This window comes from Ambystoma mexicanum, chromosome 6p (assembly GCF_040938575.1).
Source record: "Ambystoma mexicanum isolate Mex_15411 chromosome 6p, UKY_AmexF1_1, whole genome shotgun sequence".
In the NCBI taxonomy this organism is placed as follows: Eukaryota; Metazoa; Chordata; class Amphibia; order Caudata; family Ambystomatidae; genus Ambystoma; species Ambystoma mexicanum.
The window spans coordinates 228,654,737-228,677,032 of record NC_090935.1 but is presented as its reverse complement, the minus strand read 5'-3'; the positions used below and the strand labels follow the sequence as shown (position 1 = coordinate 228,677,032).

The window sequence follows — 22,296 nt, the reverse complement described above, 5'->3', positions numbered from 1 at the left end:
AGGGTAATAGGAATAAGAGCGACGGGGGGGCCCCCACTACTCAGCCTATAATTTGTGGAGATTGGTGCCTGCTTACAAGGCTGTGATTTTTGTGATGGCGACCCCGTCATTGCTGTTCTCTGCTATGGGACATGCATGCACTGTGAATGACCCCAGGCACGCATGGAAGGAAGAGTGTGGATATGTGAGCGGATCATGTGTTTCTGCACCTCATTCATTGAGCCAACTCCACGGTGTGTGGAGAAAGATCAGAATTGCAAATGCCAGAAAAAGGCGGACCACTACGAGACAGAATATACATTTATGAATGTTCACTATGCATCCAATATAACCTTTTTGGAAATTTTGTGAGACATTGCTGTTACTTCACTCCCACTCTTTAAAGGGCAGTGCAAATGCTTTGCTCACCACTGCGTGCCAGCCCTTGTGCAATTATGTTAGAATGAACCCATGCCGTGCATTGGAAAAGGCGATTTGCTTCAAAGTTCTCCCTCCTTGTTGTATTGCATTACACCTTCCTTTTTCAACTGCACTGTCAAACCTAATTATTGTCATGTGTGCCTTTGTGGTGAAAACAACTTGCTTTTCTTTACTGCAGGACATGCCCTACTATCGCTCCCAGTTCAAGAAATGTGCCGTGGTGGGGAACGGGGGGATATTAAAGAACAGCAGATGTGGGCGGGAGATTGATAATGCAGATTTTGTCTTTCGGTAAGTAGACTCCAATCAGAAATGTGTAATGTTAAGCACTTTGGTTCAATGGCTTTTCAGTGGAGAAGGATCGGTGTTCTAGAATCCGCACTCCCGCCTCATCCCCTAACAATGACGCAGCTACATTGGCAGCCATGAGACCCGCACTAACACTCTTCTACCGGTCAACGGGCCCTCACCTTAGTTTTTTCGTTATTGCCACTGCATTTCCTTTGCCTCATAACCAACATGCAAAGATCCGGTCTAACCTACAGACTGGCAGGTTGCGGGACTCAGATTCTATCTTGCTTTCACTAGTCTCCCATTCATTAGTCTAGCCGTAGAAACACCAAATAATGACCAACATGCAAAGATTCGGTGTAACCTACTGCCTGGCAGGTTGCGGGAATCAGATTCTATCTTGCTTTCACTGGGCTCCCATTCATTGGTCTAGCCGTAGAAACACCAAACAATGACCAACATGCAAAGATCCGATGTAACCTACTGCCTGGCAAGTGATGGGAATCAGATTCTATCTTGCTTTCACTAGTCTCCCATTCATTGGTCTAGCCGTCGAAACACCAAACAATGACCAACATGCAAAGATCCGGTGTAACCTACAGACTGGCAGGTTACGGGACTCAGATTCTATCTTGCTTTCACTGGGCTCCCATTCATTGTTCTAGCCATAGAAACACCAAATAATGACCAACTTGCAAAGATCCGGTGTAACCTACTGCCTGGCAGGTTACGGGAATCAGATTCTATCTTGCTTTCACTAGGCTCCCATTCATTGGTCTAGCCGTAGAAACACCAAATAATGACCAACATGCAAAGATTCGGTGTAACCTACTGCCTGGCAGGTTGCGGGAATCAGATTCTATCTTGCTTTCACTAGTCTCCCATTCATTGGTCTAGCCGTAGAAACACCAAATAATGACCAACATGCAAAGATTCGGTGTAACCTACTGCCTGGCAGGTTGCGGGAATCAGATTCTATCTTGCTTTCACTAGTCTCCCATTCATTGGTCTAGCCGTAGAAACACCAAATAATGACCAACATGCAAAGATCCGATGTAACCTACTGCCTGGCAGGTTGCGGGAATCAGATTCTATCTTGCTTTCACTAGTCTCCCATTCATTAGTCTAGCCGTAGAAACACCAAATAATGACCAACATGCAAAGATTCGGTGTAACCTACTGCCTGGCAGGTTGCGGGAATCAGATTCTATCTTGCTTTCACTGGGCTCCCATTCATTAGTCTAGCCGTAGAAACACCAAATAATGACCAACATGCAAAGATTCGGTGTAACCTACTGCCTGGCAGGTTGCGGGAATCAGATTCTATCTTGCTTTCACTAGTCTCCCATTCATTGGTCTAGCCGTAGAAACACCAAATAATGACCAACATGCAAAGATCCGGTGTAACCTACTGCCTGGCAGGTTACGGGAATCAGATTCTATCTTGCTTTCACTAGGCTCCCATTCATTGGTCTAGCCGTAGAAACACCAAATAATGACCAACATGCAAAGATCCGGTGTAACCTACTGCCTGGCAGGTTACGGGAATCAGATTCTATCTTGCTTTCACTAGGCTCCCATTCATTGGTCTAGCCGTAGAAACACCAAATAATGACCAACATGCAAAGATCCGGTGTAACCTACTGCCTGGCAGGTTGCGGGAATCAGATTCTATCTTGCTTTCACTGGGCTCCCATTCATTGTTCTAGCCATAGAAACACCAAATAATGACCAACATGCAAAGATTCGGTGTAACCTACTGCCTGGCAGGTTGCGGGAATCAGATTCTATCTTGCTTTCACTAGGCTCCCATTCATTGTTCTAGCCATAGAAACACCAAATAATGACCAACATGCAAAGATCCGGTGTAACCTACTGCCTGGCAGGTTACGGGAATCAGATTCAATCTTGCTTTCACTAGGCTCCCATTCATTGGTCTAGCCGTAGAAACACCAAATAATGACCAACATGCAAAGATCCGGTGTAACCTACTGCCTGGCAGGTTGCGGGAATCAGATTCTATCTTGCTTTCACTAGGCTCCCATTCATTGTTCTAGCCATAGAAACACCAAATAATGACCAACATGCAAAGATCCGGTGTAACCTACTGCCTGGCAGGTTACGGGAATCAGATTCTATCTTGCTTTCACTAGGCTCCCATTCATTGGTCTAGCCGTAGAAACACCAAATAATGACCAACATGCAAAGATCCGATGTAACCTACTGCCTGGCAGGTTGCGGGAATCAGATTCTATCTTGCTTTCACTAGTCTCCCATTCATTGGTCTAGCCGTAGAAACACCAAACAATGACCAACATGCAAAGATCCGGTGTAACCAACTGCCTGGCAGGTGATGGGAATCAGATTCTATCTTGCTTTCACTAGTCTCCCATTCATTGGTCTAGCCATAGAAACACCAAACAATGACCAACATGCAAAGATCCGGTGTAACCAACTGCCTGGCAGGTGATGGGAATCAGATTCTATCTTGCTTTCACTAGTCTCCCATTCATTGGTCTAGCCGTAGAAACACCAAACAATGACCAACATGCAAAGATCCGGTGTAACCAACTGCCTGGCAGGTTACGGGAATCAGATTCTATCTTGCTTTCACTAGGCTCCCATTCATTGGTCTAGCCGTAGAAACACCAAATAATGACCAACATGCAAAGATCCGATGTAACCTACTGCCTGGCAGGTTGCGGGAATCAGATTCTATCTTGCTTTCACTAGGCTCCCATTCATTGGTCTAGCCGTAGAAACACCAAATAATGACCAACATGCAAAGATCCGGTGTAACCAACTGCCTGGCAGGTTGCGGGAATCAGATTCTATCTTGCTTTCACTAGTCTCCCATTCATTGGTCTAGCCGTAGAAACACCAAATAATGACCAACATGCAAAGATCCGGTGTAACCTACTGCCTGGCAGGTGATGGGAATCAGATTCTATCTTGCTTTCACTAGTCTCCCATTCATTGGTCTAGCCGTAGAAACACCAAACAATGACCAACATGCAAAGATCCGATGTAACCTACTGCCTGGCAAGTGATGGGAATCAGATTCTATCTTGCTTTCACTAGTCTTCCATTCATTGAACTCCCCACTAGTGGTAAGAACAGTTTTTGATGGACCCTGGTGGCATGGCCATGTCTTAATAATGAATGCCCCCACCAGTCTCTTGCACAAACTCTCCCTGTCTTTTAAGGCAATTAGAACTATTGTTTTTAATTTGGAGACAGTGCAAGGCCTGTCTCATCACCATCTAAGGTATTAGCTAGTAGCAAGCGTGTTACAGGATAGCCATTCAGGTCTCAGCGATTCATTACCCTGTATGCCATTACTCAATTCCTTATCATAATTTTACTGAAGGAGCACCTAGAACGCAGATGTGATATTTCCTCCATATGAGTGGTTGCTCATAGATTGAAGGCGGTTGTGGTTATTATCTCTTCACCATAGTGAAACCACCACCTTTTTACAGGTTCCCTTCTGTAGCCGGTTATATTGGCACCTGTCAAGGCATGTTGACCGCCCAACCCCCTCCACCCACCAGTGCAAAAGATGTGGTGCTCCTTTACTTAGTGCCCACCACCTGTACATGCTAAGACCTCCCATTCTTCTGAGCCATCTGTGGGGTGAGATATCTATTTACATTCCTAGTTGACAAGCCATGAAAGGTACTCTTACCAGTTGGTTTCTCAGCACCTTTCCAATCCCACAAAGTAAAATGACAGGGTTTCAGAAATGCTCATTACGAGTATGTTGCTGTGGAATTAACATGCCTATAATTCCGTTTACAGGCAAGTTCCCGCACCGGCATACTCCAAGTTTGCCGGTGGGGTGTCTGATTTACCTCCAGCCAAGCAAGGCTGCCTCCGGTGCCTTACCAGTAAGAACTGCAGGTATTACAGGCACCGGTATTACAGTGCCAGTAATACCAGCAAACCCCCCCTTGGAGTATGGGGATTAGCATCCCTTACTGGCACTTGTAGTCTGCCAGTAATTTCGGCAGACGAAGTGCCGGTAACGGCAATACAGTTTGGTGGTATCCCACCAGATTTACCAGCGGGAAACCACCAAATTTGGAATGAAGCCCAATGTCTTCTGTACACCCCACTGACTGGCAACAGGAGTCAAACAAATATGTATTTCTTTCTCTTTCTAAACTGCAGAAGAGTAGGAATATCCCTAATATCCAGCTGGAGCTTGTTCCAAAGCTTGACACTTGTAACAGTTCTGAATCTGCGAAAGGTCCTGGATTCTAGAAACCTACGGACGGAGCATCTTAGAGGCCTGATGGAGCGATGGCAGGCAAACCGCTGCCTTGTGTATGAATGAGCTGTACCATACAGGGTCTTGTAACTCACTGTCACCATTTGAAATGAATTCTGGTGTGACTGGGAAGCCAGTCAAGTTTTTTCAAAACAGGAGTCATATGATCTCTCTATCTGCAATTGGCTACAATGTGAGAGGCAAAGTTTGCCATCTGTGTGCAGGCTGGATAGGATTCTTAGTAAGACTTGCTTATGGGCAGTTACAGTAGCCTAATTTGGCACCAAATATTGCTTGCGCTAGTGTATTACTATCAGGTTCAGACACAATGCACCTCATTACGAAGGAGGAGGTATTGCGGCATGGCTACCCCCATTCCGGGTACCAGGTCCGGGTTCCCTGAATGGGGAAATACTGGGCGATTCCGACCTTGGAGGGCCCGGTATTTCCCCATTTAGTGAACGCGGACCCGTTACATCCCCATTTCCATTTGAGCCCCATCGGGCTCGATGGGAATGGGGAGCATGCCAACAACGGGCCCATTAATGACGGGCCCGTTGTTAGCATGCTGGACCGCTCGTGGGTCTCGCTAAGGACGTCTCGCAAAACCGGACTCGCGGGTCCTGCGAGCGGACCTCGTAATGAGGAGGTAGGGGGTTAACGGGGCCGGCAGCTCTACTGGCCCCGTTAACCCCCTACCGCTATCCACATAATGAGGCCCAATGGGTTGAAGTTGTTTTAGAATTCTAAGGTGGGCGTGAGTGGAACTGATTAGACTACTGATCTGTGGTGCCCCTAGACAATGCTGAATCCAGGGTGATATCCAGTGGTTTTCCCTAGTCCAAAGCTTCTATGCTGCACTTGTTCGAATAGAGGTCGAAAGAGCAGCGTCCAGGAGTGAAGGCCAATGTGGCTCACGAGTCTTGGTTACATTTTGGATTGATTGAAAGTCTCAGCAGCACACAAGTGCAGCCACAGAAAAATCTGCATTTCTTTTGCACTGTCTAGATGTGTGTGTGTGTGTGTGTGTGCGTGCGTGCGTGCGTGCGCGCGCGCGGTGTATTTACTTCTTGTACCGTTTTCATATGTTGTTTAGCTAATGGCCTGGCTCGAGCGCTGAAGGAAGCATAAGCTCAATCGTTATCCTAAATGACCCCCTGATCGCATTTATTGTGACTTTTGGCTGGCATAACAATAGCTGTGGAACAAACCTAAGTGCACATTACGATTTACTCAATGGCATGATTGGTTTTCCTGATGTATTTTAGTAAATAATTTGCACAGTGCTTCGCATGTCACATTTAAACGAGTCCAAGCTTATATTTAAAACACCAATAGAGTGTGTTCAGGAAAACATGTCTTGACTATGTTTGAGTGCATGTATATTTTTCGGTTTGGGTCTAGTTGGTCAAAAATATTTGACCTTTTCACATTTTACCACATCTATTTGCTCTTTTTTTTGTCGAAAATGCAGGGGGACACCCCGCAGTGCCCCTATTTCCCTTAACCCACCACATATACATATTTAATTATATTTGGCCGAATTTCGACCAAAAAAACGATCCAAGAAATGTTTTTCGACAAAGTCTGCTAATACCTATTGATCATATGTAAATATTTGCCACTGCCTACATGCCCCATGGGGTTTGCTTATCCTGTCCTGGTGTCTTCTTCACTTTCTAGGACTTGCACAGTGCTTCGTTAATATTGGGAAAAGCAAAACTGCAAGTGTCAAATGCAACGAAAAATAGGGACATTTCCTAAATGAAATGCATAAAGAAAATTCCACATTTCACAGTCAGTCTGTAACCCACTATGGGGGGGGGCCCAAACCCCTGTCAAATAATACCTTTAACTCAGTGCAAAAGTTGTGCAGTGCAACACCAGCATATTTGCATGCAAAGGGAAACTTGCAAAGTACTTTACCGGAGTATTATAACATCTAGCACTATCTGTGAGCTTGCATGTTATATTTGAAGTGCTTTGAAATTGAACTGTTTTTTTCAATTCTACAACAGGTGCGAAAATGCTCTCATACCACCACTTGTAATCCAGTGGTAATTCCGCGGGAACGCGTGGCGGTATAGGTAGATCTGTTTGGTGGTATATCAGCAGATTTGCCGCCGAGATACAACCAAACTCATAATGAGGCCCACAGTGTCTACATATTTAAGGCTTGCAAAGGTCAGGGGATGGGAGAATGAGGTGAAGAAGAGGATCCGGGGGCTTTTAGGTTATTGGAGTTATGGTTTGGGCGATATGTGGGGCGCTGGGTGAGTTGATTCATTATATATTTATTCGTTTCATTAAAATATGTCCAAAAATGGGGTGAAAATACTTGTGGGTTGCTACTCGCGGAGTGGCAAAAGAGACTTTTAGTTTTTCAAATTACAATTTAGGGACACAACCCCTAAGGCAAACACTTAGCGTAAATAGGACATAAGCAAAAAACCTGAAAAAAACATTAACAGTAACATGTTTGTATGTACAAAATATTCAAAATACATAATGTGTTCTGCACCTCTAAACCAACACAACCAAATGTTATTATATTCTGTATCGGTAACAGAAAAAAAAAATAAAGATCAAATAAAAGCAGTTTAACCAAAGAAAATCTCTTCCTTTATTCGATGCTACACACTGTTTTAGAACATCTTTTATTTTATTATTGGTTTACAAACTGCTATTCAACTCACCATGAAGGACAACAAAAACCTAGAAGGGGCTTCACTGTTTGCCAATGCACTTCGCAACAGTCTCACACAATAATGATGCATGTTTCTTGTTTTAGGTGCAACTTACCTCCCATATCTGAGAAATATGTACTAGATGTTGGACTCAAGACAGACATTGTGACGATTAATCCCAGTATCCTTATGGAAAGGTCAGTATGGAGAGTTTCTATTATTTTATACTCTTCCCATCATTGCTAGCAGTTAGTAGGAACATATCGTTTTACTAGGGGATGTGGAAACTGGCTCAATTCATGTTCAGACCATCCAAGCAATTCAAAATGATTCAAAACGACCAGAAACTCCAAAACATGCGAGAACATTTGGCTGCTTTTTATTTTTATTTTGGTTGTATTTATGTTTATTTGACTTTATTCTGATAGTATGTATTTATTTAGCTTAGAATTGATTTTACCTGATTTAAATGTACAGGTACCTCTTCTTTGAACTTGCTTGTACCAACTAAAATCTAGACAAGACGAATCAAGTTTTGTTTGAATCAAATATTTGACGTCTCGGTCCAAATTTTCTCACCCGTCAGCTCCATAGAGTTTTGACCAATTCAAACTGATTCAGACCATTATTTCAATGATGTGAACCATTATTTGAGCAGAGAACTTTCATTGATTAGACATTTGTAAGGCTGGCCTACTCGTATGATCTCTATGCAGGCCTGCCGCTTATCACATCAAAAGCTTCCGAATGTACATGGTGCCCAGGGGGGGTTCTTCTTTACCTTCAGCAGAAACCAATCAATCACCCAGCTTGTGAAATGGGTACATTGCCTTCAGGTGCAGGTCTATAACCTTCTACTGTGTCCTACACCTTCAGAATCTGCAGCAGCTCCGCTCCACACAACCTGCAAGAAAAGATGTCTCAGTACTGACACAACAGAGCCTCGCGTCCTGCCCAGGACATGCACGACCCGAAATCACTCCTCAGCACTGAAATAACCCCCACTAACAGGCATGCCTTCGCCTCCACCCAACCTAAGGTCTTTGAGGGAAAACCTAAAGGCTCATGTGTTCTAACGCACATGGGAGAAATCCAATGCTGGGATCTGCCAAAAGCATCAAAAAGCATTTAAGATATTCAGTGGGCATTGTCTCTCGCTGGGTACTAATTCAGGATAAGTCATTCCACTATTAAAAAGTAGAAACTCTATCAAATCTCAACATAATCTGACCGCTCCCCTTTGTAAGCAAGTTTATTGCACAAATATAGTAACCCAGTTCCAAAAAATACCCCATCAAAACCCATCTTTTAAGTGCAATGCTCCTTTGAAGGGGCCTCTATGTAGTATGTGGCAGTCAAGAAATCATCACAGTGAATAGGCACACATGTAATCGGGATTCCTACCCTTCCGTAGCACAGAAACAGCCATCCTACGCTCATAGGTTTCTCATGCCACCTTACTGTAGGACAATGGATCCAGCCCTTGTGCTCCACCTTTACCTCTCTAGCCTTTGTCACCATCCACCAGGATTCCTTCCTTCAGATACACAATGGGAAGTTTATTTGCAATTAAGTGATTGTTGCTTTTGAGCCACAGGTTCTGCACTGACAGGCATGTGTTGCTCTCCTATTCATCTTCCAGGCCAGTACTTTGCTAACTACAGTTTATGCTCTGTGCATGCCAAGGAGGACCTTTATGCTACCTACAATAACCACCGAAAACATCTGTGGATTTCGTGTTAGATACCATGAAATGATAGAACACCCCAAGCTTTACAGACTTGCATAATTCAGTTGTGAGCCATAGCATGTTCCCCATTTTTATTGATTAAGCCAAGTAACAAATAAACGTTCCAAAAGGAATTCAAGGTAGGATTTCAGAATCGCCTGTGACATTGAAGCCTTTTTTCAACCGATCGGTTGTAGTAGTCAAGTTCATGGGTGACTATCTTATGGCTCTTCACCATAAAAAAAATCCTTCCACTTTAGGTTTCCAAGAGTCAAGAAGGGAGTCACGGGTTCCTACTCTGCACCTGGGTCATTGCGATTGGATTTGTCTTGCATCGCTGTTTTGCATTGATCACTCCACAAATCATTATCTTTCTTCCCTCTAGATTTCACAAGTTGGAGAAATGGAGAAGACCCTTCTTCGAGGTGCTGCAAGCCTACGAGAATGCGTCTGTGCTAATGCCGGCTTTCTACAACACCCGCAACACTGATGTTTCCATTCGAGTCAAGTATGTCCTGGATGATTTCGAGTCCCAGCAGGCCGTCTATTATTTTCACCCTCAGTACCTCATCAACGTGTCACGGTTTTGGCTTACTCAAGGTGTCCGAGCCAAGCGAATTAGCAGCGGCCTCATATTAGTGACAACTGCATTGGAGCTTTGCGAGGAGGTGCACCTTTTTGGATTTTGGGGTTTTCCCATGAACCCTTCGGGGATTTTTATCACCCATCATTATTACGACAACGTGAAACCTCGCCCTGGCTTCCACGCAATGCCCACGGAGATCTTCAACTTCCTCCGCATGCACAGTAAAGGCATCCTTCGTGTCCACACAGGCACTTGTTGTTCATGAGATACCGTCTCCATGGTGCCCCCAGATGGCCACCAAGCACAGAAGAGAGAACTAAAAAGGCACGCTCTTCAAGAATGAGTTTTATTCAATTCATCCAGGGATTATGCAATTATTTTTGCCATCTTTTTTAATAAAAGTAGACCAAGATATTAAGAAATTGTCCCCACCTGACCTGGATTAAGCACCATTGGTTGTTCTTCTGACGGAAGCCAGCTCAGAGCACGGTGGGATCGTGTTCAGATGCCAGGCTCGTTGGCACTGCCCTGGAACCACGGCTTTGAAAGATAGTCCATCAAACGAGCACATGTCTTAGATACTCATGCTCAGGACCCAGCGGAAAATAGAACTGCGTGCTGATGAGGTCCACCACACGCCATGTTTTATGTAGGAGTTCTAATTCACAACTGTGATTTGTTTACTTGTTGAAATTGTTATTATCCTAAAAAAAAATTATTTTAGGTGTTCTTACAGCAGGCTCACATAAAAATGGTAACTCAAGTACAAATTAGATAGGGGACCAAAACCACACAAAAATGAAAATGTGACCATTCTTGGAATCTCTAGGGAAAGAATATATTGTAGGTACAAGAGAAACATGTTATTTTTCAACAGGGTGAAAACTGTGGAGAAAATATAAGGGAGTTTTTGCCACACCCTACATTTGATCGGTTTTAACATAGGTGTATATCAATTTATACATGTCAATTTTTTGGCTCGTACATTCTTTTATGGTTCGAAAAACCAGACATTAGGCATACAGCAGATTTCCGCTCGGTTGAAATGCGTGGCTGTTAGTGAATACACTAAATGCTTCATTTCCTCCCCTGCCTTTTGTACAATGTAGACAGCACATCAGCATAGCACATATTTTGTGCAAGAGCCTCCTTGTTCTTGCCAAAAACGAGCATTATATCACAGGCTGCTAAAAACATGTGGACGTCTTGATGGATGGTGTGGGAATGGCGTTCGTTGAGCACTGATGCAACTGGCTGTACCGTACCTTTCACCATATAATGAGGCGTCGTTTGTGAGACGTGCCAGTTTTTGGCACTCCACGCACCAGAGTTCAGTCCACTGTTATACCACACTGCCATCCGAATCAATTTGCCTGGGGATATCGCGTATTTAATGTTATACACCATCAGTCTCCTTCGGCAGTCGATTCCGAGACCAAGTTAGACCGTCTGCGAAGAATGCACCAGCAGAAATATTGCTAGACAGTGGTCTTCGGCTGGTCTCATTTCTAGGGGTATTGGTGGTGGGCCTGCAGCAGGTCCAGTGAAGACCAGCCTGAGCTATGCGAGTTGGGGGACTTCTGGGCCCACTGCCGACAAAAGGTGCCCCTATCAGCCACCATCCACTGGGCTGAGTAAATACTACTGGTACTCCCCACGATCGAACCCAGATACCGTCAGGTTCCCTTGTGTAAAGTCTTTCCACCGGTGCCTTCTGTCTAGATAGCAAGACATACTGCTCCACCCAAGAAGAGGACCATGTTATTTAGTAGGGCCCCCATTCTACAGGAAAGCCCCATTCCGTATTGGTGCTCACAACATAAAAGCACTGTAAACAAATTTAGCGCTTTTATGTCAAGCTCAATGGTAATGAAAGGGCTCTTTCGTAGTTGACATGACAGCAAGCTCCGAGCTTGTGGATGTTGGATCAGTAGATTGGAAGGTGAGGCTTAGAAAACAGCAATTTACGCTATGGCAAAAAGCCGATGAAATTAATCTTCCATAACTTGAGAACTTAACCGCTAAACTCATCCCCCTAGTGTTTATATGCTGAAATGGTACAATGAATGCTGGGGTTGCGTAACTGATTAGCGTAGAATGTTATTGTTTGTTAGTGGTATTAACAACTTACATGATCCGCAGCATAGATTTTAATATCTCAGTATAACATTTCCAGTTAGTCTATAAAAAGATATCAACACTTTAAATTTGTATAATCTTTCAGATGAAGCTTTTAGGTGCCTGGTTGCAATGGGTTCTGCTGGATAGTTACTTGGGCATCGACTGTGTCGACATAGTGAAAATGGCATGTTATTCCAGTTGTACTAGTCATCGGCATCTAATAATAATGTCTATTGTTTTATAATGTCTTTTTTAAGTCAGTCGAACTTCTTTTGTTTCATCTGCCCAATTTATTTTGGTCGAATGTCCAAAAACACATACGCTGCAAGTGCGTCCTGTTGGTATCCTTGCTAACTGGTCGGCTAAAAGAGGTCCATATTTGTGGCTGGCCATACCATCTGATGACGTCACTCTGGAGGTCTTACTAAGAAGAGGCAGTGCAGTATCACCTATGATACGATATGATATACCCAGAGGTTTCTAAGCGTGGACCCAGGGATCGAGCCCGTGTTGCTCCGTGTCGTCTTGCTTCCAAGGCGAGCGCGTTTGTCTTGCTTCCAAGGCGAGCGCGTTGCTGCTGAGCTATCCTCCTGAGACCTAGATACAGAACCGACCAATTGGGCTATAGGATTTTTCAGCATAGGTACCCGGCTGGTACAATGTCACTGTGTTCTTTTCGAGATGGCCATCTCCACCTTGGCCTGTTAGAAGACTCTAATATGGATTGTGAAATGACTTTATTGTTGGTATAGAACAAGCAAAAACATTACATATATTAACTCCACCCATATTTTACAAATCAAACCAACATTAGATAGTCTTATTGCATCTGTGAAGCCATTACTTGAATAACCAATAAAAATACAGATTGGAGTGTAGATCTCCTTTGGAGGAAGTCCTGCTGTACAAGTAAGAAGTACAGTTGTTGCCTTATTAATGCATTTTTTTAATGCACTAATACCCTGAGTCTCAGGCTCTGATACCTTTTAGAGCCCTTGCTAATATGTGCAACTGCAGGATTGCCCCTCACTGTAAGTCAGTGTGTGCAACTGGTGTTGTTCCTCACCTTTCGAGGGCGAGGGGGTGTTTGGTAAGTTGGAAAAGTCGAGCACTTGTAACAATTTCTGCAGTGTTTCTAGTTAACAACACTGCCAATCGGAACAACGTTATCCCTGAAATGATCTCTGAGTAATATCCCCAACAACAAATTTGCCACAATAACTTCACGATGGCAATACAGTGTCAGGAGCAAAGTATCCCTTCTTCAATTTTAGAAAGACTTCTATCGGTCATTTCCGTCTTCAATTGCCGGGACTAAAGTTCGAATCATAAATGAATCGAGCCGGAATATGCTGGAAGTTCTTTTTATGATATGATAGGTTATTTATATCGCGCTTAATTCCCAGAGGTTTCTAAGCGCAGACCCAGGGATCGAACCTGTGTTGCTCCGTCTGAGCACTTTGCCCTTGCGCTATCCTCCCGAGACAACTACATTTACAAGAAATGTTGGCTCTATTTACCAGCATGTTTGAATGAGGATAATTTCTATTCTTCTGTTACTCCGGGCAATTTTGTTGACAATGTTTTTGTTGGGGTAATGTTCACTTAGAGCCAAAACAGCGTATTCAGCCTACTTTTAAATGGGCAGGTAGGGGAAACGGAAGCGCCAGAGCAAGGCCTAACTCCATTTCCTGCTCCGTCCCGTTTTCCTGGAGTGATGAGGCAAGGGAGGGGCGCCGAGCGGACTTAAGAGCTCCCCTGTGCCGACCTGCGGCATCTTGACCACCCGTTTCTTTTGTACGCCTGTTGAGATTTTCGTGCCGGGCAACGTGAATGGATTCCTATCGAATCCGCCTTGGTTTTGCACTTGCTAAATAGCAGCATAGGAAGCCATACATGAAGGCCACCTGCAAAGCATCATTTGCAGGAGTTGTTTATTTATTTATTCGCAAAACGGAGAGCAAAAGTGAGAAGTAGAGACACGTTTGCCCGGTGTGACTCTTCGAGTTTGCAGTCCACTTTGTGAATTGTTGAAATTGCATGCAGGGACCCAGCAGGACACAGGTGCAAACCTTGGTGGTCTCCTTTGTCCATTGGATATTTATTACCATGTCGATATTATTGTTGGCAATGTTTTGCTGGGGGTATTTTTACATCCATCCAGTATCAGTTACTCATGCACTCTATTAAGTATGCAGCAATAGAAATATTAACAAAAAGTGGGGTCCAGAGCCCTCACAAGAAATGTGCAGGGCTGCACAATGCATAAGGCGCTTTCATCTCGCGAGCAAGGAAAAAGCAGACGGTGCGGGAATGCACATTTTCAATGGGTCATAGACATGTAAAAATGACTCAATCATTTTAAGAACATGTCTCTTAAGCATGCCAAAAACCCTGAAATATTTGGCACTGTTTTAGTCGAGTGAATTCCATGGGGTTGTGAGGGCACATACTGGTAAAATATGCAATAAAGAGCCGTATAAATGGCAGACGCTTGTAGTCCAATCTATGAACAGGGCATCTTAGACATTGTTACTTTAGATTGACTCCAATGGCGCTCATGCAAGGTCTTCTGGGGGGCGGTCCGTGGGCAAACGAGCCATCCTCATAATTGCTGGGGGCACCCAGTATATTCCATTGCCGTTGTTGCGGGCAGGCTCACGGGGCATACAGGCAAGCCCGATGGTTGCATACCTTTCCAGTTGCTGTGGTCACATAGCTGACACCAGTGACTGGGGGCTCCCGGGATCGCAGGGGGCTGTGGTCACACAGCTTGACAGTGGCCTGGGGGCTCCCAGATCAGTGGTGGCTGCACAACCGTGCTCACACGGCATCAGCCTGCAGGACAGGGTAGCAGGGCCGTGCTCACATGTCATCAGCCTGCAGGCTAGGGTAGCAGGCTGTGATCACATGGCATCAGCCTGCCGGCCAGGGTAGCAGGGCCGTAATCACACAGCATCAGCCTGCAGGCCAGGGTAGCACAGCCGGGATCACATGGCATCAGCCTGCATGCCAGGGTATCAGGGCCGTGATCAAACGGCATCAGACTGCAGGCCAGAGTAGCAGAGCTGTGATCACACGGTATCAGCCAGCAGGCCGGGGTAGCAGGGCCGTGATCACACAGCATCAGCCTGCAGGCCAGGGTCGCAGGTCACACGGCATCAGCCTGCAGTCCAGGGTAGCAGGTCATACAGCATCAGCATGCAGGACAGATTAGCAGGGCCATGATCACACGGCATCAGTCTGCAGGCCAGGGTAGCAGGGCCGTGATCACACAGCATCAACCTGCAGGCAAGGGTAGCAGGTCACATGGCATCAGTCAGCAGGCCAGGGTAGCAGGTCACACGGCATCAGCCTGCAGTCCAGGGTAGCAGGTCACACAGCATCAGCCTGCAGGACAGGGTAGCAGGGCTGTGATCACACAGCATCAGCCTGCAGGCCAGGGTAGCAGGGCCATGATCACACAGCATCAGCCTGCAGGCCAGGGTAGTAGGTCACACGGCATCAGCCTGCAGGCCAGGGTAGCAGGGTCGTGTTCACACTGCATCAGCCTGCAGGCCAGGGTAGCAGGGCTGTGCTCACACGGCATCAGCCTAAAGGCCAGGGTAGTAGGTCACACAGCATCAGCCTGCAGGCCAGTGTAGCAGGGCCGTGTTCACACGGCATCAGCCTGCAGTCCAGAGTAGCAGGGCCATGCTCACACAGCATCAGCCTGCAGGCCAGGGTAGCAGGGCAAAGCTCACACGGCATCAGCCTGCAGGCCAGGGTAGCAGGGCCGTGCTCACACGGCATCAGCCTGTAGGCCCAATAAATGAGACATGAGGCAGAACTGCCTCTCATCTTATTGCAATTCATCTCATCAGCTGACGCTTTCTCTGGCTCTGCCTACTGTGCCCTCCTTGGCAATATTACTGTGAAGGTAAGCATCCACTTTCAGTTCCGGCATGTGGGTCTTGAGTTTATATGCCAGGTGTTGGTAAATTCCTTGCTAGAGAGTCTGTGGGTTTGATTATCCCTTCAGTTGCTAATGATGGCAATTGATCCCTCTCTTAAGGTCCTGATATCGTTTTCTCCTAGTATTTTACCTTTCCCTAAAAGGCTCTGAACAACTTTCCGCCCATTGATGGGTCTCTAGACTCATCATAATTCTGCTGAAGTCGGCACATTTGCAAGCCCTTCTTAAGGGCCGAGTTGCCCTAGTCTGTTGGATTCCATGTGTTAATTCCACCGCAAATATATCGCGATGCAAAAATATCACCATATTTTTGTGGCAAAATTCACACATGGACCCCCTTTAATGTGCAGGGGACACCCCCGCAACCCCTGCTCCCACAAATGATCCCACCCAAAAATATCGCCTATGGCGAGACAAAGGGCCATATGTACGGTGATATTTTTGGTGGGATATTTTGTAGGGGTACCGTCTGTTGCCACTTCGGTGTCCATCCATAGCAAAGGGCAGGCAGTGTTGGTGGGTCCCTTGGAGGGTATCCTGAAATTACCTAAAAACTCCTTGCTCTCACGTTACCTATTTTTATATCTGTCTGTTACCTTTACCTAGTATTTATTTTTATTTGAATGTATTTATTTATTGAAAGTTGGGTGCCATTTTCAACAGAAAGGAGGCACATACAAGTCAATACAGGAGACTCAGCCATTTCCCTGGGAGGGTTCCTGTACAGTGAAACGAGGATAACCGATGAAGAACTCATCTGCCTTGCTGGCTAACTTGGTCCCAATGCCGAGTCAGGGGGATGGCCATTGAGTGAGCCCTTTTTGTCATGCCAAGAGCAGAAGGCGAGCATCAGGGCCTTTGGTCTATCTTCTACTTGATAGGGATCTGGTGTCATAGACCCCTTTTGCTTTTAAAAGTCTTACATGGCTCTTAAACATTGTTAAGGGACCTGGTTTTCGCGCTTATGCGGTTGAAACTCTGTTTCGACTTTGTGTGAAGGGCGTCTGTGAGTAAAATGGCCGCACGACTGAGGTGCCGATGTTTGGCCCGCATCATGAGAGCGACCATTCCTCTGAGAGCGTCTCTATTATTAAATCGGTCGCAAGACAATAATAATATGATCATTTTTCTATACTGAGAGCCGTACTTAATCCAGGGAGCACTTACTGCACATGCGAACATTGTTCGTTCACACAAATAAACTCCGAATACCACGCATGGGCGGAGTGTGCACACATAGATCGGAATTCTGGTTTTTCACCCATTATTAAATTGCACACATGTGCGTGGAGAACTGAGAAGTTCTAGCCAAAGTGGGTACACAGCTGAGAAGCGAAAAGGGAGAAATATGTGGTAATTTCGAAGTGAGGAGAAAGTCGCCCTAATTCACTAGGTCGGTCAGCTTGTACAGCGGCTCGTGATTTGCCGAGAGCAACCCTTTTCTTTTGGCGTGAAACGCTTATTGTTGAAACTTTACCCTTTTCCAGAATGAATCAGTACAAATGTACATTTTTCGGTTCATCCATTGCAGATTAGGGATTTTTACCTCATTCAAAGAGTTAAGCACAATAATCCCTTGATCCTTTGATACTTTGGGTATGTGGAATGGTTTGTAATGCTCCTTATGGTATATATGTATTTTGAGGCCATCCTCCTTTTTTGTGCTTTATTCCATCCAGTGCCTATGGCAAAATCCCATTTAAAGGCAGTTCCATGAGCTAATTTTCTGGCTTTAAAGTGGATAAGCAATATTATGTTCACAAGTGTCGAAATGAGTTAAAACTTGGTTTAAAGCAGGTACCATAATCAAAGAAACGTCATTTGGTGACACTGAAAGGAATGTGATGGGAGCGCAAGTCCATCTTTTTAGTGATAACGGGTTGCTTCTACACCAGATGCCTGCACTCTGTGGCTCTCCAGCTGTGTAGGACTTCCACTCCCGTGATGCCTCCACATTGACTTTGCTGGCTGGTGTTTGTGGGAATTGTAGTCCAACATATCTGGAGGCCCCTAGGTTGCTTGCCTTTGCTTTACACTGTGCGCGTAGGGGAACGATAATCAAAGCCAACGCGATATCCTTGTTGCCATTTGGCCTTCTTTCCTTTCTTTCTTTTCCTCTCTTTGCCTTCTTCTAATAAGTGCAATTTATTGTGTTATTCAGATTTAGACTGATTAACCTCTGTAAAATATTTTGATTGTTAGCAAGATAGCTATCATTATGCAGAAAATTATTTGTGAATTGTTATGTTTTTTCTATGTGCTTTTTGCCAATGTATAACATACCTTTGTAGCGAGAGGCAAGTGGCCCCATTCCTTAACTGACTCCCTCACCCATCTCCAGGCTTTTACAGACAACAGCACTTTGCACTCTGGGGTTTGTGGTTTAGTTTATCCAATGTAAATATCAGCCTCAATTCTCAGGCCATAAACATGGCAGATAATGAGTAATCATGTGCTTAGTATGTTAAAAAAAATGCAACTTAACAACCAATTGTCATATGCCACAACAAGGAAACTATCGACTGCCAGCCAATGTATGACAAAAGAGTCTCAATGTGAAATGGAGCACTCCAAAAACAAGTTTCTTCAACAATCAAAAGTAGAAATATTCTTAAAAAATGTATTGGGAAAATGGCGAGCAACACGAGTTTCGCAGGAGAAGCTCGCTTTCTCAATGGCAATTACCACTCTTTCATGTATAAATTCGGTATCTAGTGATGTTACTGAAATTTCTTTACCGGAAAATATTTACCGAAAAATGTTTTACCAAAACACAAAGTTGGTATTTTTAAAAAATAGTTGGGGGGGTGGGGTAAATGGGTAAACGGGGTACAGGGGTAGTTGGGGTGGTGTTACAACTAGAAAAGAAATGGAGGGTTAAGGGGGACCCGCCCAAAAACTAAATATACCAAAAATGTTTTTCCGTAAAATCAGCTTGGTAAAACAGTTTTCGGTAAAGCATATTTCGGTAACATCACATAGAACCATAAATTCAAATGTGAATGTTCAGACAACAAGATATTTGAATAAAAATCCATGGGTAACATCTAGGATATGTTTCTTATAAACAATGGTAGCGATAGCTCCCTAACATCAGCCTGAAGAAGGGCCAGCTCTCATCTGCATCTCATAGGACAGCGAGTGCCTTGTGATGTCAGCCGTTGGAGGCACTCTAATGGCGGATGCCTTCTGCCCAACGCCCGTCGCCCACCATTTCCCCAATAAAGTAGGAATGATATTGAGCACGGGAATCCCCTTCCAGAATGTCTTCTCATTTCTGATGGTCGAGGAAGCTTGTTTGTGGAGCGGGCCCTCATGAACGGAGAAAGCTTCATCGGCCAAAGTGCCACAACTGCCTGAAGGTATCACACATGACATGGGGCAACTTGGCCGCTACGTGAGCGTGTAAATGTAACATGTGCACACAAAGGGCGCCATTATTTGTGCTTGAGTGTAGACCTAGCCATGCAGTTTTGCCAGCTGGTATCCCCTAGACCTACGCGTCTACAAGCTGCATGCAATTGCCAATTGTCTCCATTGCCTGTGTAGTTGTGCACCGTGGCAGCCGCTGGGGTTTAAAAAAGCTGGCATCTGAAATGGATGTTGTACTTAATTTTGTACATTGATTGTCCAGTTCTCCAGTTTTGAACAGTCATCATGTTTCTCATGGTAAAGAATGATGTCGATTTTCACGATGACTTTTTAATAGGCATACAAGGGAAAACAAGCTGTAACCACGAACCTGTGTCTCTGTTTATGAAACAAAGTCCTCCTCTGACTATGCCCACTTCTGAGCTCCTGGCCTTAATTTGTCAATGGCACTGCCTCTCGCAAGACATTTCCTTCTGTGTAAATGTAACGAGCTAATGCTAAGGTTGGGATTCTCTGTACGTCTGTCCGGAAGAATTACATGGAAACCTAATCTGTTGGTTTTAAATGCAGGAAGGACATTCTGGTGAATGTGTGATTAGTGTGTATGGCCAGGAAGAGCGTGACGTGTATTCTGAGATCTTCCCATGACTCAGAATCAGGGTTGGCTTATTTTTTACGTGGGTGTGCAAATTGGGGTTCTTGCGTTCATTTAGTGCCACCCATCACCCTACTAAAAATCCACAAAGTGAGAAGACGCCCTCTAAAGAACTTCAAATCTACAGAGGGCCCAAATGTGCTTAGTTTTTTTATTTGATCGTTTTTACATGTTTAATTATTTTGTCAAAGCTATGCAATGTCGTATGCTGATAGTGACATGACTAACATGTCCAATGATGCCATTATGCATTTAATGTACTTTGTAGAGTTTCCTCTAACAGCTAAGTTGGAATAACGACAGCTCGCATCATATCACATTGAAGACAGTGTGTATAAAATGGGATCCATTTTAAGCCATAGATATGAAAATTCATTACAGTAAGGCATGTGACATTGGATAAGGATATGGATATCCAGCTTGCTTTCATGTTTGTGCCGGTGAAACATTACAGTAAGTCCTGTAAATTGTTTCAAATACATGATAGCTGTTTTCTGCAACTGTGTCATATGGAGCATGGTACAATTACATGTTGCGATGTGGCATCACATTGAACCCAGAGAGGCCCTTTAACTGTGAGACCATGTTTTCTAGAAGCATCTACAAACGCCTTTGTCAACAATGAGTAGCGACAAAGTCATACCCAGGGCAAAGTATTAATAGAATGATATGTTGCAGTGAACCAAGGTTCCTTCCGCGCCAGGGGGAAAAGAATTTAGAATATGGTTTTTGTTGACATTTATTACAGCAGAAATAAGCAACATATATGTGTTTACCTCTCTTCCCCTCATATTTGCAGCAAGATAGTGGCGTGCACTTCGATAGACCGCAAATAACCGTTGTGTGTGAATATCCTAGGACTGAGACGAGTACCGAGAAATGCCTGGGCTTGTTTTCATTCCAAGGGGGAAAGGAGAGGCTCCCTGGATGAAGTGTTTGGAGCGTTTTTTTTGTCTAATTGCTTGTTCTTAGAGTATCATAGTGCTGTACACGTCAAAGGCCTTCCAACCAGACAGCAACACATGGCTGCGTGAAACTCTCCTCAAGATTTCTTCCCGTCAGACAAAGAAGAGATACTTCTCAGATATCATTCCTTAATGGGGAATGACTATCCCTCAAAGGCAATAGCAACGACTCGGCTGCAGTCAAAGGAATTATGGAGATCTACTGCCCAGTGTGCTACATGGAAAATTCAGTGAAAATAGGATGGTTGTTGTTTGAAATCCCAGCAATATCAACCATGATCCCCTTCCTGAGTTTGATAAATTGAGGACCATGTCACCTGTGTACCACAAAGCCAAACGCCTGTATAATCTCTTGGATCCCAGTGCCATAGCATGAGCAAACGTGCTCACATCCTGTGGTGCAAGGCGTACCTTGTGATCTTGCTGGATGTCAGACTGCGGAACAAGTGTGTCGCGGAAGAGTGGGAAATTGAAGGATTCACCCGTGCTGTGCATTGAGTGACTGCCGGCATCGCTGTCATTTCTGCTCACTGTTCGTAGACATGGTACAGTTGTGATGCTTAGCCTGTCTCTTGATGTAAGCCATAACTAAGAGCATAATCAGGGTACCTTACTTAGGAGTCACTGTGTTTGAAAGAAGACTAACTATCAAATAAAGAAGCTTGGGGCTTCAGTTCTAAAGGAACACATTGATGTCTGGTCACTTTCTTTCTTGGTGCATGTGCCCTGTAGACACTCGCTTTGTATAATTTTGTGTGTGTGTGAATATAAAGACATGTTATTTAACCTAACAATGTCATTTATAGGCAGACTTTTTTTAATCTTCTGATGACTTCTTCAGGCACACATGTAATGAAACTTTCAGAAAAGAAAAATGTAAACAGCCATCTGTGCAACTCCTGATCTATTCTGGTAGGTGTGGTTTTTAATGTGTAGTTTCCTCACAGAGAGGCATGGACGTCAACGGGTAACCCCAGCACGTTTCAAGGGGGCACTAATACATCTACGCCAAAAGAGGGAGAAAGAAGCACTGTTAGACTGCTCTCAGGAAGCTATGAAGAGGTAGGGCAGTGCCAGTTTTGTAACTGCAGTGACTGACATTACTCCACCCCCTTCATATGTATCCAACAGCAGCCTGTTAGTGCTATTGTCACACAGTTTTAATTATCATCCGACAGAGGGAGACACAGTCTCTTGTTGAGGGATGTCTGCTTGATTTGTTTATGTCTTCCGCATCACTGT

The 22,296-nt window shown here is 44.6% G+C and overlaps 1 protein-coding gene across 3 annotated transcripts in view; it reads left to right on the top strand.

Moving 5' to 3' along the window:
* ST8SIA5 (ST8 alpha-N-acetyl-neuraminide alpha-2,8-sialyltransferase 5) overlaps window positions 1–21,739 on the top strand; it is a 550,348-nt gene extending 528,609 nt beyond the window's left edge. For all 3 annotated transcript variants that reach the window (XM_069626924.1, XM_069626923.1, XM_069626922.1), the window contains 3 exons: window positions 599–711; window positions 7,776–7,868; window positions 9,786–21,739. In XM_069626924.1, coding sequence (XP_069483025.1) covers window positions 599–711; window positions 7,776–7,868; window positions 9,786–10,251 — 672 coding nt within the window. In that variant the 3' untranslated portion in view covers window positions 10,252–21,739. The remainder of the gene's footprint in view (window positions 1–598; window positions 712–7,775; window positions 7,869–9,785) is intronic.
* Window positions 21,740–22,296: the final 557 nt, after the last annotated feature.